Raw genomic sequence first — 16,730 nt, forward strand, 5'->3', positions numbered from 1 at the left:
CTGCGTAGTTCCTCTATGCTGCAGTGTGTGGTGGCTTAGTAGAAGAAAACACCAAGAATTCCTGAAGACCATCAAAAACACCAAGATAGAGGTGGATGAAATAATGGTTGCCTTTGATGTAACAGCTCCATTCACATCCATCAACATCAACCTGGCCAAGGGAACACTGACTACAATATGAGAAGACCCAAAGACACATACACCAAACACCACCAACTTCATCAGCAAGGACAATATCGTCAAGCTAGTGGACCTATGCCTTACCACCACTTCATCTTCAATAACAAAATCTACAGACAAATCAACGGAACATGCATGGGATCTCCGATATCAGGGTTCTTAGCAGAGACAGTAATGCAGAGACTCAAACAAACAGCTCTGCTAATCATCTAACCCTAACTTTTGGTCCGCTACATGGATGACACCTTTGTCATCACTAAACGAAACAAATTAGAGGAAACCTTCCAAACCATCAATAATACCCTTACTGGCATAAAATTTACTAAAGAGGAGGAAAACAACAACAAACTGCCATTCCTAGATATCACAGTCGAGCGAACAGCCAACGGGGAACTTCAAACCAGCGTTTACAGAAAAACAGCACATACAGACTAAATATTGAACTACAGAAACAATCATTCCAACCTCCACAAACGAAGTTGCATCAGAACATTATTTCAATGAGCTACCACACACTGCTGCACAGATGAACTAGGCAGAGCAGAGGAAAATCACCTATACAGTGCATTTAAAAAGAATGGGTTCCCAATGAACACAATCCACTGATTTCTCAGCAACAAACCTAAACAAGCAGACAAAACGCATCCAGAAACCCTAGCCACTCTCCCCTACATCAAAGACATTTCAGAAATGACTGCCAGACTACTCCAACCCCTTGGCATCATAGTACCCACAAACCCACCAACACACTAAAACAGCAGCTAATTAACTTGAAAGACCCTATATAGACAACAAGCAAAACTAATGTCATTTACATAATACCTTGCAAGAACTGTAGCAACACTACATTGGACAAACAGGCAGAAAACTAGCCACCAAGAGACATGAACATCAACTAGCCACAAAACGACGTGGCCCTCTCTCACTAGTATTCTTACATACACATAAGGAAGGAGACCACTTTGACTGGGACAACACATCCAACCTAGGACAAGCCAACAGAGACATGCACGAGAATTCCTAGAAGCTTGGCATTCCAAATGGAACTCTATCAACAAATACATTGACTTGGATCCCATTTACGCCCCCCTGAGAAAAAGAACAGGAAATGACATCACCATAGAAAATGGCATCACCACATGAAATGACATCACCAACCCAAGGAAACCCAAACAAATAAATAGAAAGCATGAAACATCAGCAGTGCTTCGTCCTGAGGCTCATTGAAGTGTTACCTAGTATGGTGAAGCATCCTCTGAAAATGAACCTTGCAGCTCTGCAAGCAAACCTACATCCATATTCTTCAGATTATTCATGAGTTGCACTTAGAAATACTCTGTGCAGTCAGACTTAGGATGGAGATATTGATCTTCTTTCTCTCAGACTTTTGAGTATTGCAATGTCATACTGCTAGATGGATATTCATCACTGATCAAAGGAGCATATCATCTGATCAGCAGACATCAGTCCTCTACATGGTCCAAGTTATACCTACATCACTTAACATCTTTGACCCAAAAACTCATATGTTCCAAGAGGAGCCCATGCATTGATCCAGGATGCTTCCACATGTTTTTGTATTTGTCCTTCTGCTTAATTTTAGGGTACTATTTTGGTTTGAAGTAATATATTAGGATTTGGTCATGGCAATCTTTTTCAACAGTTATAAACAGAAATAAACCCAAGTGAATCCTTTGCTTTATGTTATGGCCTTGTTAACTGCAGCATAACTTTTAGTAATTGAGATTCCTTTGTTTCTCAACCACAAGACCACAACCACAAAGCTTCTAAGTAACAAGTGATCTCTCTCTTCTTCCTACCAAAATGTACTAGCTCACATTTATTTTGAAATGAATTTGACAATTATTTCCCCATTCTCCAAGTCTTTAATGTCTTCCTGTAATTTGTTGCAGTCCTTCTCGGTATTGACTACAGTGTACATGCCCCTCTATGTGGCCCAGTTCACAATTTCATGTTATCTGGAACTTTAAAAATTGTGTTTTCATTTCAAGATCTAAATCATTAATATAAATTATGAACATCAATGATTTCAATATCTTCTTTGTGGAACATTACTTCCCAACTTCTGCCATTCTGAATAACTGCCCTTTACTCTCATGCACTACTTTCTGTCTTGAAATCCACATCAACCAAAATAATGACCATCAATAGCTTGATAATATTTACAGACCAAACCAGAAATTGTAAGATTATTAATATTGATTAATATCAGATACCAAATAACATGAAAGAATTTTAAAATTCATCTTCGAACTTACCATATAGATCATGAAGCAACAAACAACTTGATATCTCACAAGTTGTCCAAATCTTCTATTAAGATACTATGGAGAAAACACAACAGTTGGAATTTATTTTCAGCTTTTTATCTCAATGCAGGTGCAACTATCTTGTGCATGGTACATGTGGTTTAAAATGTTTTTTTAAATTTTAGCAATTATAGTTTAACAGTAGAAAATGGGATAAATGCAAGTGAAACACATTTGTGTCTAAGGCACTCAAAAGACTGGGATCATGTTGCTGATAACAGGTTAATACCCAGAAAGATAGAATCATAAAACAACAGTTTGCTAAGCTGAATAGTTGGACTTCTGGTGCTTATACTCCTACGAAAACAGAACAGTTGTCTAGAGATATGCTTGGTTAATAACTAATGATAGGTCAAAGCTATGTTGTCTTGGAAATGGGTGGAGCTGAACAAAGTTCCCTGGCTTCAATTTGTTTGTGTTTGCTGGAAGACGTTAGAAGACAGTGCAGAATTAGGTTGGGGGAGTACAGAAGCAGTTTCAGGTATCAAGTGCTACAGTTAGCAGACTTCAGGCAGTTGAGGTAGGGGATGTCCCTGGAAATCATTTATGGGAGTGAGGGTTGAAGGCAACACACAAGCAATATTTATTTTGTACAGCTGAAATTTATTGTGTTTCATTTCAAGATCAAAGAGACCCTTGAGCTAGTGACAGTTTAGTGAAGCTAGCTGTCAGTAAGAGGTGGAATTGTGCCCATGAGTAGATGCTAGGCTACACCCTGGGAATTGGTTTACCTCAGTTTGCTGGAAGGCAGGTTTGTGATGCAGTATGATATGAATGGTATGGATTCAATTCCTCCACCAGTTGAGGCTAGCACGAAGGATTTTCCTTCTCAACCTTTCCCCTATCCAGGGCATGATGACCATCAGGTTAAACTCACTTCCCATTATCTCTCAGTATTGAGAGAGCAGTCCTATAGTCTGGTAAGACAATGCTGACTTTAATGTTTTTTATTTATTTCATGTTAAAGCTGAATGTTAGTGCCTACATTCTATGTATAGTGTAGATGATTTTCACTTTTCTCTTTATACATTAACAATCTAGATAAAGGAACTGAGGGCCTGCTGGTTAAGTTTGCAGATGATACAAATACAGGTAGAGGGACAGATAACATTGAGGAGGCAGGGAGGCTGCAGAAGGATTTGGATAGGTTAGGAGAGTAGGCAAAGAAATGGCAGATGGAGTACAACGTGGGAAAGTGTGAGGTCATGCACTTTGTTAAGAAGAATAGAGGTATGGACTATTTTCTAAATGGGGAGAAAATTCAAAAGTTTGAAGTGCAAAGAGACTTGGAAGTTCTAGTCCAGTATTCTCAAGGTAAACTTGCAGGTTGAGTCAATTGTTGGGAAGGCAAATGCAATGATGGCATTTATTTTGAGAGGACTTGAATATAAAAACAGGGATGTACTTCTGAGGCTCTACATTGGAGTACTGTAGGCAGTTTTGGGCCCCATATCTCAAGAAGGATGTACTGGCCCTGGAGAAGATTCACAGGAGGTTCACGAGAACGGTACCAGGAATGAAAGGTTAAACATATGAGGCATATTTGACGACTCTGGGTTTATACTCAGAGTTTAGAAGGATAAGGGGGGGAATCTAATTGAAGCATACAGAATACAGAATGGCCTGGACAAAGTAGATGTTGGAAAGGTGTTTCCATTAGTAGAAGAAAGAAGGACTTGAGGGCATTGCCTTAGATTCTGGATTAGACTGGGGCTGGAAAAGCACAGCAGTTCAGGCAGCATCCAAGGAGCAGGAAAATCCGACGTTTCGGGCAAAAGCCCTTCATCAGGAATACAGCTTCTGTATTCCTGATGAAAGGCTTTTGCCCAAAATGTCGGATTTTCCTGCTCCTCGGATGCTGCCTGAACTGCTGTGCTTTTCCAGCACCGCTCTACTCCAGAATCTGGTTTCCAGCATCTGTAGTCATTGTTTTTACCCGGCATTGCCTTAGAGTAAAGGGAAGACCTTTTAGAACAGAGATAAGGAGAAACTTCTTCAGCCAGAGAGTGGTGAATCTGTGGAATTCATTGCCACAGAAGGCTGTGGAGGTCAGGTCATTGAGTATATTTAAAACTGAGATAAATAGGATCTTGAGTATCAAGGGGATCAAGGGTAATGGGGAGAAAGCAGGAGAATGGGAATGAGAAACTTATCAGCCATGATTGAATGGTGGAGCACACATGATGGGCTGAATGGCCTAATTTCTGCTTCTATGTCTTATGGTTTCACTTTTCTGACTTCACACAGAAAAGTTTAGTTTGCTTGCCCTAAACCATGGAATCCCATGGCTTTTATTCTCTTACTAAGTACCTGGGATTCTCAAACACAAAAAGTTAACGGTTCCCATCAGGATCATAACAACAAGGGAAAAGCAACTATTCCTTTTTTGGATGAACCTGACAGTTAAGACTATTTCAATTCATTCCAGTTGACATCAAACTAGCCACATCATCAATTTGACATGAGAACTTCAGGGTCATCTTTCTTGTAAAGTTTAATACTTCCTTTCTGTCACTGTAAGTTTTAACAGAAATATTAGGTGGTAAGGAAACTATTTATAAATAACGTGGAAGAGGTATTTATCACAGAAATGCCAGGATATCTGTCATACATGGGGTTTAATAAACAATGAGTGTTGAACTCTAACAAAATACAGCAACTGAAGAACCAAGTAATGAACTTTCACATTCTTTTAAAAAATGCCAGATGCACTCAATACAGAGGAACCTCAATTATCCGATCAACACAGGCAGGGAGTATTTTGTCGGATAATTGAATGTTCGGATAATCGAAGGCAGGGTAATACAGTTTAGCTAAGCATCAGGACCTTGTGATCTTGCCGGATAATCCGAATTCCGGATAATTGAATGCCAGATAATCAAGGTTCCTCTGTATACAGATTTTTTAGGCATTGCCAACTCAGCAACATTTACTGCCATCCCTTTTCGCCCAGAAGGCAATTGCTATGGATTCCCTAAAAGGATATTAGTGAACAGAATGGGTTCTTCCATTCAATTAGCATTGGTTTCATAGTCATCATTAACTCCTAATTCCACATTTTTACATATGCCATAGCAAGATTTGAATCCAGGTCTCCAGAACATCACCTGGGTCACTGGATTAATTATCTAGCACTAATATCATTAGGCCGTAACTCGCTGTAATCTATAAGGATTCAAAAAAGTCTGTTTTATTAATATTAATGAAATTGTTGTTTTAGCAGAACTGCCTCCTAAAAGTAACATTAATCTTAGGAATACACTATTTCCCTACTCATTCTGGCCGAACATAACATAGTTGAACACCACCAATTGAATCAGTCCTGAAGAAATTAAAACTTTGATGTTCTTTAATTTTTTTTTACATTCATTCATGTTGGATGTTGGTTTCATAGATTTATTGCTCATCCCTTATTGCTCCTGACAAAGTGGTGATGAGTCACTTTCTTCAACCATTGTGGAGTAAGTATACTAAAATTGGCCAATAGGAAGAGAGTTCTATGATATTAAACCAGTTGCAGTGAAGAAACAGTGATCTACTTACAAGTCAAGATGATGTGTGACTTGTAGTGGAACTTAGATCTAATGCCCTTGTTCTTCTAGTCCCTGAGTTTGGAAGGTAGAGTTGGGGGGTTTGTGTCTTTTGAAGTAATTCTCCCTATTTTGCGTCATTTCCATGCCAGATGCAAACGGTCCCTGTGTAGCATTTACAGTAGGAAATTCATCTGTTATAGGCTGCTTCTGGCATACATTTCTGCGCTGTGGTTCGCCACGTTCAGGTTTGCAGGTTTGAGAGATAGCACAAGCCCTAAAGTTATTGAACTCGATACTGCATCCAGAAGCCTGCAGGGTCCCCAGGCGGGAAATGAGGTGCTGTTCTTCCAGCTTGTCTGAGCTTCCTGGAGTACTGAGACAGAGATGTTGGCCAGGGAACAGAGTGGTATGTTGAAGTGGCAGGCAACTGGAAATTCAGGGTCTCTTTGCAAACAGATCATAAATATTCTGGCAAAGCAGTCACCCAATGAATGCTTCATTTTTCCAATGTAGAGGAAACCACAATGTGAGCAGCAAATGCAGTATACTAGATTATGTAAAGTGCAGGTAAAGCGCTGCTTCACCTGGAAGGTGTGTTGAGGAGGGAGGAAGTGAACAGATAGGTGTTACACCTTCTGTAATTACAGCAGAAGGTGCTGTGAGGAGTGAAAGAAAAGGGGACTAGGGTGTCCCAGTCATAACGGTCCCTGCAGAAGGCTGACAAGGTAGGGGAGGGTAAAATGTGTCTGGTGGTGACATATCGCTGGAGGTGGCAGAAATGACTGCTAATGATCTTGTACATTCTGGATTAGTGGTGCTGGAAGAGCACAGCAGTTCAGGCAGCATCCAAGTAGCTTTGAAATCGACGTTTCGGGCAAAAGCCCTTCATCAGGAATAAAGGCAGTGAGCCTGAGGTGTGGAGAGATAAGCGAGAGGAGGGTGGGGGTGGGGAGAAAGTAGCATAGAATACAATGGGTGAGTTGGGGAGGGGATGAAGGTGATAGGTCAAGGAGGAGAGGGTGGAGTGGATAGGTTTAAAAGAAGATAGGCAGGTAGGACAAGTCCGGACATGTCAAGAGGACAGTTACTGAGCTGGAAGTTTAGAACTAGGGTGAGGTGGGGGAAGGGGAAATGAGGAAACTGTTGAAGTCCACATTGATGCCCTGCGGTTGAAGTGTTCCGAGGCGGAAGATGAGGCGTTCTTCCTCCAGGCGTCTGGTGGTGAGGGAGCGGCGGTGAAGGAGGCCCAGGACCTCCATGTCCTCGGCAGAGTGGGAGGGGGAGTTGAAATGTTGGGCCACGGGGCGGTGTGGTTGATTGATGCGGGTGTCCCGGAGATGTTCCCTAAAGCGCTCTGCTAGGAGGCGCCCAGTCTCCCCAATGTAGAGGAGACCGCATCGGGAGCAACGGATACAATAAATGATATTAGTGGATGTGCAAGTAAAACTTTGATGGATGTGGAAGGCTCCTTTAGGGCCTTGGATAGAGGTGAGGGAGGAGGTGTGGGCGCAGGTTTTACAGTTCCTGCGGTGGCAGGGGAAAGTGCCAGGATTGGAGGGTGGGTTGTTTGGGGGCGTGGACCTGACCAGGTAGTCGCGGAGGGAACCTATCCATTACCCATAATCTCTGTTTCCTGCCAGTGAGCCTGTCATTTACGATCCCAATCTTTTATTTAATTATCAAGTGCAGTATTCTCTGCAAAGGAATTTCATCCAAATAAAGGCCAAATTTCACAGTTACATACTGTGAAAGCTTGCTGCTGTGAATTAATAATAGGGGAACAGGTCTGGATGGGTTACTCTTCGGAGAGTTGGTGTGGACTTGTTGGGCCGAAGGGCTGTGTCCACACTGTAGGGATTCTATTCTATTCTAATGTTGGCGCGTTCTTTGTTATCTATGAAACAGCCACAGCATTCTAAAAACCTTTGAGCAACTTTTTGGGCTTCAGAAATCCATTTCTCTGACAATCATTGCACACTCAGTTAAAACTGCTACACATTAATCACTGTCAATTCAAACAGATATCTTTTGCAGCTAGTTTAGTAATCAGGAAAAAAATGTTTTAAAAGACATCTTTTTTCTAGTGGAGATGAAGAAATTAGCATGATAGTCATGCGAAATAAATGTTACTGTGGATATCAGAGTCACAAAGAAGTCCATGCTCTAAACTTCCTTCATACCAACAAAAGATTGTAAGAGATCAGTGGAAAACGTAAAATAGGGAGAGAGTGGAAAGTACTAAGAGAACTGCAAATGAGCTTACCTCATAAGTACTGATAATGTTTAGTCTGTAAAAGAGCGGAATGTAGATCAGGCAAGTGGCAATCATTGTCAACAACCAGGTGAAGGCAAACATTAGATACATCATCCCGAAGCTGTACACTTCAGCTGGATTTCCAATAACTGTAACAACATTTAGAACACCTGAACATTAACTTTTATAAAGAGAAAATACTTGCACTTTCACATAGCTGTAGATCGATTTCAATTTTGTTATTTGACATAATTAGCATCAACGTAGTTTGTACATTTTGAGCTTTCCTAAGTTGTAATAATCAATTAACACTTTTCATTTCATTCTTGTGATATGAGTAAGGTAGCGAGACTCAAGTATCAAAAGAATAAAAAATGTTAACACTGATTAACTCAGTGATTCAAACCAAAGGTCAAAAAGTTATTATTGTATCTGGAAGGCTGTTTCCAGGTGGATTCACTGGAATCAGTTCTAGGTCCTTTGCTTAATGTGGTAAAGATCAATGACCCCACTCTGTCCACTCTTCCCTTTTTTTCTCCTTTACTCATTGATCTTTCCCTTTCTTTTTCGACGAACGCATCCTTTGGAGAGAGGCAGTGGCAGTTTCGGGCTTATTGAATTTGGAAGTCAGTTAAATGTCTAGTAAAAGGCAATGGCTGGTGGCTTGACCTGGGGCTCTCAGTGAGTTCTCAATTCCCGGCTTACATACCAAAGACAATACAGAGGATTGGTCCGTGGAACAGAGGCCGAGCGTAAACAGCGCTTGGATTGGGGGTTTGGAGCTCTGAGATCCAATATGATGATGGAAGCTCCCCCAACAACTGTAGTGACAACGAGAGCAGGGGAGATCAAGCCATGGTGGGGAAAGCAAACCAAAGAAGAGATTGAGCCTTTGTACCAGTCCCAGCATAGCTAAGTACTTAAGAAAGACTGCAATAGTTGAACTTGTGGCTTTATTTTTGACTTAATACTAAGAAGGACTGTAATGTTTAACTAGTAATTATTATTTTCATGCTATTTGAAGAGTGATTGTAATGCTTACCTTTTAACTTTGTTGCTTATTTCTTTCTACCTTGTTCTTAAGTTCCTGTACCTAGGTACCTAAGATGGCACCATGTGCAGTGACATTGTGGTGACAATAAAGTCTAAATCTAAAATGTAGGGCCCTTGATTACAAAGTTTGCAGATAATACAAAAGTTGGCCTTTTATTTCACTTGTGGAATGTGGGCATGTATTTATTGTCCATCTCTAGTTGCCCTCAAGAGAGTGCTGGTGAGCCCGTATCTTGAACTACTGTAGTCCATGTGCTTTAGTTCAGTGAAGAAAAAAATTGCAAGATTGGTCAGGTAGGCGAAAATAAATAATTCAATCCAATGAATTGTGAGCTAAAGCATTTGGGGGTGTCAATCAAGGAAGAGAATACATAATAAGTAGTAGCATTCTGGAAAATGTAGAGGAGCAGAGGGACCTTGGACAGCATGTCCACCCATCCCTGAATATAGCAGGTCAAACAGATAAAACAATTCAGAAGACGTGGGAATCATTTCTTTTGTTGGCCGAGGTACAGGTTATAGAACAGGGAGATTATGCTAGAATTGTATAAGCATGGATTAGATCCTGGCTAGAGTACTGAGTAAAATTGTGTTCATTAATTATTGAAAGGATGTGACTGAATTAGATTATTAGAGCAGATTTACAAAGGTGATATCAGGACAAGAGAACTAAAGTGAAGAAAAAAGTTTGGAATGACCAGAGATTTCTCAAGGAACAGAAGCTTCAGGCAGATTTAATTGAATATAAAATTTTGATGGTCCAAGGTAGAATGATTGTAAAGTTTTTTTTCCTTAGCTTAACGAATCGGCAATGGACATTTTAAATAATTTGTAGGAGAATTAGACAAGTACTGAGAAAAAGATTTTCCACCTAATGATAGCGGGGGTCTGGAACACGATCTGAAAGATCTGTAAAGGCAAAAGTCACATAAAAGGGGACCTGAAATTCCATAGCTTATATTGTTAGTCACAATATATACTGATGATTTAGATGAGGGAATTAAATTTAATACCTCCAGGTTTGCAGATGGCACAAAGCTGGATGGGTAAACTGTGAGGAGAATGCAAAAATGATTCAGTATGATTTAGACAATTGAGTGAGTGGACAAATACAGGGTAGGTGAAGTAAACACAGGAGGGCAGATTATTACCTGAATGGTAACTGATTGGGAAAGTGGAAGGTTCAATGAGACCTGGGTGCCCTTGTACACAAAGAGACTGAAAGTAAGCACATAGGTGCACTGGCAATGAAGGCAGCAAACCGTACGTTGGTCTTCATAGCAAGAGGATTTGAGTACAGGAGCAAGAATGTCTTGCTACAATTGTACGGGAACTTGGTGAGGCCATACCTGGAGTACTGTGTGCAATTGTGACCTCCTCATCTGAGGGAAAATGTTTTGGCTACGGAGGGAGCACAACAAAGATTTACTAGACCGATACTTGGAATGATACAACTGGAGCATAAAAGAGAGCTTGGATCGGTTAGGTTTGTATTCAGTGGAGTTTTAGAAGAATGGAGATGGGAGGGTATCTCATAAAAACCCATCAAATTCTAACAGGACTAGACACGGTAAATGCAGGATGTTCCTGATGACCAAGGAGTCCAGAATCATGGCTCATAGTTTAAGGATATGTGGAAATCATTTAAGACTGAGAAGAGGTAAAATTTCTTCACACAGAGACTGGTGATCCCATGGAATTCTGTGCCACAGAAAACAGTTGAGACCCAAAAATTGAATATATTCAAGAAGGTGGTAAAAAGGGATTGGAAGAAGGCAGGGACAGAGTGAGGTCTGCAGATGCTGGAGATCAGAGTTGAGAGTGTGTTGCTGGAAAAGCACAGCAGGTCAGATAGCATCCAAGGAGCAGGAAAATCGACGTTTCAGGAAGGAGCCCTTCATCAGGAAAGATTTGGATGATCAACCATGATCATACTGAATGACAGAGTAGGCTCAGAAAGGGCTGAATGGCCTACACCTGTTCCTATTTTCCATGTAACACGTAAGGGTGCACACCAAGAGCTAGAAAATGGAATTATGCTGCACATCCTTATATCAGCTGACATGTAAATGACGAAGAGCTTCTGACCGAAACATCAATTCTCCTTTTTCTCAGATGCTGCTTGACCGGCTGTGCTTTTCCAGCACCACACTCTTAACTCTGATTTCCAGCATCTGCAATCCTCTCTTTCTCCACATAAATGATGAACCATACAGCCTCATTCCAATGCTATAAATTTCTATGGTTTTATGATCCTAATGAAGGTGTGAGTAGGAACGGTAGACTAGTGGTAATATCACTGGACGAGTAATCAATACTAATACTCGAAGGACATGTATTTAAATATTAGCAAATTCTACTTCAACCAATAAGGCTGTAATGCAAAGCTATCCTCAGTAATGATGACCATGACAACCATCATCAACTGTTGTAAAACTCTATCTGGTTAATTACTGCCACCTGGGGAAAGAATTCTGCTGTCGGTGTCGAGTCAGGCTCCAGGCCCACTGCAATTGGTTAACTCTTAACTGGCCATAGAAATTGCCCAGCAAGCCACTCGGGTCAAGCATCTCAAGCAACAGAGTCAAATTTTCTGTGCATCTCACTCACTATGATATTCCATTAACCTGTAGAAAACAGCAGCAATTCCTTTACTGAGCAGCTTGTACTCAAATAATTGAGCCACTGCATGACACTTAGGACAATAAAGCCTCATAGATCTCTGACACTCAAAAGCCTATTTTTTTCATCCTGGCTGTGACTGGCCTTTGTCTTCTGAAAGAAACTGCCCACAGGGAGGCAACGGCCTAGTGGTGTTACCAGTAGATCGATAATCAAGAGATCTGGGTTCAAATCTCAGCATGACACAAGGTGGAATTTGAATTCAATGAAAATATGAAAGTAAAGAGATTAATGATGATCACAAATTCATTGCCAACTATTGAGAAAAAAACCCACCTGGTTCACTAATTTCCTTTATGGAAGTTAACTATCCTTACCTGGTCTGACCTACATATGACACCATGCCCACAGCAATGTGGTTTATTCTTAACTGCCCTCTGGGCAATTAGGGATGAGCAATAAATGCTGGCTGCAATAGTTCCATGAAGCACGGTATCTGTCACCAAGACACCTTTTACTTACATGTGCACATTACATGGACTCTGACCAGTAGCTCAGAGCCAGTCCCTAGAGTAGTGAGATTCTCGGAGACACCTAATTATTTCCTGTTATTGTTGTTTTATTCAACCTCCACCTCTGCACCCATAGGGACCCAGCAATAGTGCATATATTTTCCTTAAATCACTGGGGCATGCAGACACTATTCTGCTAAAACTTTATACGATAATTTTCCACCAAGAAAGCATCCATTAGACTCCTATTTATATCAGTCAGCCAGGGTTCCCTCATACATCCAAGTTAACATCCCTAATCAGGGATCTCATACTCAATGAGATCCACCTGGCCCTCCTTCCAATCACTACATCCCTCCCCAACTAAGTCCAAGGATATTGGCCTGTTGCTTTTCTTGTAGCCTCTCCTGGAACGTTTTCACTCAGGTCCGGTTCCTCCAACTCTGACTCAGATACTTGTGGTGTGTACCAGACCAAAGCCCGTCTCATGAGCCTGGAGCATCTTGGAAAAAAATCCTTCTCTTCTTCAGTCAGTAACAGTATCGAGGCTGTGACACTGAATACATCAATCTTGGATTGCGAGAATTCCTCAATGTTAGATGGAAGGGGGGGGGGGAAACCTACAACTGACAGGCTTCCTAGCTGTTCGGAGAGGTTGGTTATGCATTGCCCCTGCCCCACTTGTAAGGTAGCAGCTTTTATGTGGTCTACGTTGGTTCAGGACTGCCTCACCTACCCGAACTTTGTATGACACGTGACCTGATGTTGTGTCGACCTCACCTCGTGCCCATGCAGAGCCATTTCAGTGGGATTGACACCTAACTTTGTCCACAAAAGTAAACTCTCTTGCTCAAAGGAGGCATACAGCCAACATTGGCATTCCTGATGCCATTTCACCCTCTCCCAGGTCTGGGAATATGAGGTTTAACCTGGTGCAGAGTCTCCTTCCCATCAGTACTCTGGTGGAGTTATCCCTGTAGTTACCTGAGGGGTTGTCCAATAATCAAACAGGAACTGGGTCAGTTTGGTTTCAAGTGAGGCTGTAGGCTGTTTATTTAAGCCTGCCTTCGACAATAAACTCCTCTTTCTGCCAGAACACTGGACAATGGAGGTTTTGGAACTGTCGGGATCCCATTCAACTTTATGAAATATTCAAAATCCCTGCTGGGAATTGAAGTCCCATTGCCCCTGATCAATACTGCCATGTGTATTGTATTGTAAACAATGTTCACAGCTTTCCAATTGTCATCCTTGAGGTAATGGAATAACTCTATGGACATCCAACAACTTTTAACGGACATTCACAATGGCCAAGAACATTTAGCCCATGAAAAGACCAGCAGTAACTGAGTCCAGGATTTACCCAGTAATATCCAGGAATGTGAAGGAGCTGCTGGCAGTGAGTTTTGTGCCTGTTGGCACTATGGGCATTGCCCCACCAATGCAGCTTTGTGCATCCAATCATTGCCACCAGACATAACAGTTTTCTAACAACTTCATTTTAGAAACCTCTGGATAACCCTAGGTAAAAACAATGACTGCAGATGCTGGAAACCAGATTCTGGATTAGTGGTGCTGGAAGAGCACAGCAGTTCAGGTAGCATCCAAGGAGCAGTGAAATCAACATTTCGGGCCTTCCTGATGAAGGGCTTTTACTCGAAATGTCGATTTCGCTGCTCCTTGGATGCTGCCTGAACTGCTGTGCTCTTCCAGCACCACTAATCCAGAATCTGGATAACCCTAGTAGAGTTCAGCCAGTATCTGGCAATGGCCTTCACTTGAGACTATCACTCTTGCTCCCCATAATAATATGCCATCCTCGACAGTGATCTGGTCTCAATAGGTCTAGAAAGGTTTCACTTCTGGTTGTGATGGCCCTTATGTTTTCCCCATCACCACCAGCTGTTTTACTTTTGCCAGGACAGGATCTTTGTGTCTACATCGGATATTGTCAGCAGTAGCCAGAACGGTATCCAGAAAGTTTAAAACCAGAATGGACTCTTCTACGGGAGGCATCTGCCAGTGGGAGGCGGCTCAAGGCATTCATATTTTCCACTTGGCCGCCCAGAGTGTTCCAACTTGTAATCGTACACACTGAGAATAAGGGGCCACTGCTGAATTCACCCAGAAGCTATGGGTGGTATGGTGTTTCCTTCTTTAAGTAGCACTAGCAACAGTTGTGGTCCATTAGAACATAGAACAGTACAGCACAGTACAGGCCCTTCAGCCCTCGATGTTATGCCAGCTTTCTATCCTCCTCTAAGATCAGGCTAACCTACATACCCTTCATTGTACTAACTTCCATGTGCCTATCCAAGAGTTGCTTAAATGTCCTTAATCTATCTGACTCTACTACCACTGCTGGCAGTGCATTCCACACACCCACCACTGCATAAAGAATCTACGTCTGACATTTCCCCTAAACCTTCCTCCAATTATGCCCCCTTGTGATAGACATTTCCACCCTGGGGAAAAGTCTCTGGCTATCCACTCAACCTATGCCTCAGCTACCTTATGAAGAAGCAGTGCTCCGAAAGCTAGTACTTCCAAATAAACCTGTTGGACTAGTACTTACCAAATAAACCTGGTATTGTGAGATTTTTAACTTTGTCCACCCCAGTCCAACACTGCCACCTCCACACCATGGCTATCATCCTGTACATCTCTATCAAGTTACATCTCATCCTCTTCGCTCCAATGAGAAAAGCCCTAACTCTCTCAACTTTTCTTCATAAGACATGCCCTCCAGAGCAGGCAGCACCCTGGTAAATCTCCTCTTAACATCAACATGTTCAAGCACATCAATCTATTTCACACTGTCCTAAGAAACACAAGGTCCCTCTCTGTAGTGAATACTGAAGCAAAGTATTCATTAAGGAGTTCCTCCAACTCCAGGCACAAGTTCCCTCCACTATCTGTGATTGGCCCGACCCTCACTGTGGCCATCCTCTCATTTCTTACGTAAGTATAGAATTACTATTACAAGTTACATCCATAAAAGGATATTGGTGAAATTTTCTTCCACCAAAGATGATCACCAATCTTTCCTTCTCTGTTTGGGCATATTTGCATTCAGTATCAGCAAAAGTTCAGGAAGCGTACGCTATCGGGCATTCCTCTCCGTTGGGCCACCAGTGAACTATCACTACCCCAGTACCGTACAGGGAGGCATTACATGACAGCACTTCCTCTCACTTGGGATCGTAGTGGGCCAACACCTTGGACAATGGTAGATACTTCTTCACTTCCCGAAAGGCTACTTCTTGCCTACGTGACCATTTCCAAGGCTTTCTCAATAGCAGGTGTAAGGGTGCCAAGATGGAAGCCAGCTTACCATACAGAGGCCATGTTACACGTGAATTTTCTGTCATAATTCATCAACCTGAGGAAAGATCTAAGCACCAGTACAGACATGTCACTTGGAGGACTTGGAGTACATATTTTTCCCTTCTAAGTCATAAGCCCGCCTGGAAGAACTGTTTAAGCTCTATGTCCAAATGCTCTGTATTAGTGTCCCCAGTTATTAGCACATCATCCAAATAAATAGCACTCTGGGGTAGACCTTGTAAAATGTTCTCCATGATCTGCTGGTAAAGGGCGCAGGCTGATGATATCCAAAATGATAGTCTTATATATTGATACAACCGTTTTGGGCTAATTATGGTAAACTTTTGGGACTCCTCACCTAGTCGCATGTGCAGGTTAGCATGGCTCATATCCAGCTTTATGAAGCACAGTCCACCACGCCAGTTTTGTGTATGAGTCCTCCATGCAAGGAACTGGGCATTTATCCAGCTGTGAGAAGCAGTTTACATTTGCTTGAAATCCCCACAAAGGCAAACCGACCCATTAGGCTTCACAATTGGTACAACCAGTGCTGCTCATTCTGCAAACTCAGCCAATTTGGTGATTCCTTCGCTTTCCAGCCTCCTGATTTCTGCCTCTGCTTTTGTACATAAGGCAAATGGCACTGGGCAAGCCTTGCAGAACCGCAGGACTGTTCCTGAACAACATGCAAGATGGGTTGGCTCCTTTGATAGCGCCTCGACTTCCCAAAAAAAATCTGAGTATTTAAGTAGGACTTCACTCAGGCAGCCATTTTCTCAATCAAGGTGAATCTTTCTCAACCAATTCCATCCCATCAAGCTTGGGCCCAAGCTTTTTATTACGATAGTGGTAACTACACCAACTGCTTCTCATAGGACATGGGACCGAGTCATACCCTTAATATGTAATTGTTCCCAGG

At 41.9% G+C, this 16,730-nt stretch overlaps 1 protein-coding gene across 1 annotated transcript in view; it reads right to left on the minus strand.

Annotated features, from left to right (window-relative positions):
• The window catches only part of LOC140463782 (sodium-coupled monocarboxylate transporter 1-like), a 195,248-nt gene that overhangs the window by 107,328 nt on the left and 71,190 nt on the right, over positions 1–16,730 (minus strand). The window contains exons 2-3 of the mRNA XM_072558091.1: positions 8,307–8,467; positions 2,460–2,525 (exon numbers count right to left, since the gene is read on the minus strand). Coding sequence (XP_072414192.1) covers positions 2,460–2,525; positions 8,307–8,467 — 227 coding nt within the window. The remainder of the gene's footprint in view (positions 1–2,459; positions 2,526–8,306; positions 8,468–16,730) is intronic.

Source organism: Chiloscyllium punctatum, chromosome 39, assembly GCF_047496795.1.
Source record: "Chiloscyllium punctatum isolate Juve2018m chromosome 39, sChiPun1.3, whole genome shotgun sequence".
NCBI classification, from domain to species: Eukaryota; Metazoa; Chordata; class Chondrichthyes; order Orectolobiformes; family Hemiscylliidae; genus Chiloscyllium; species Chiloscyllium punctatum.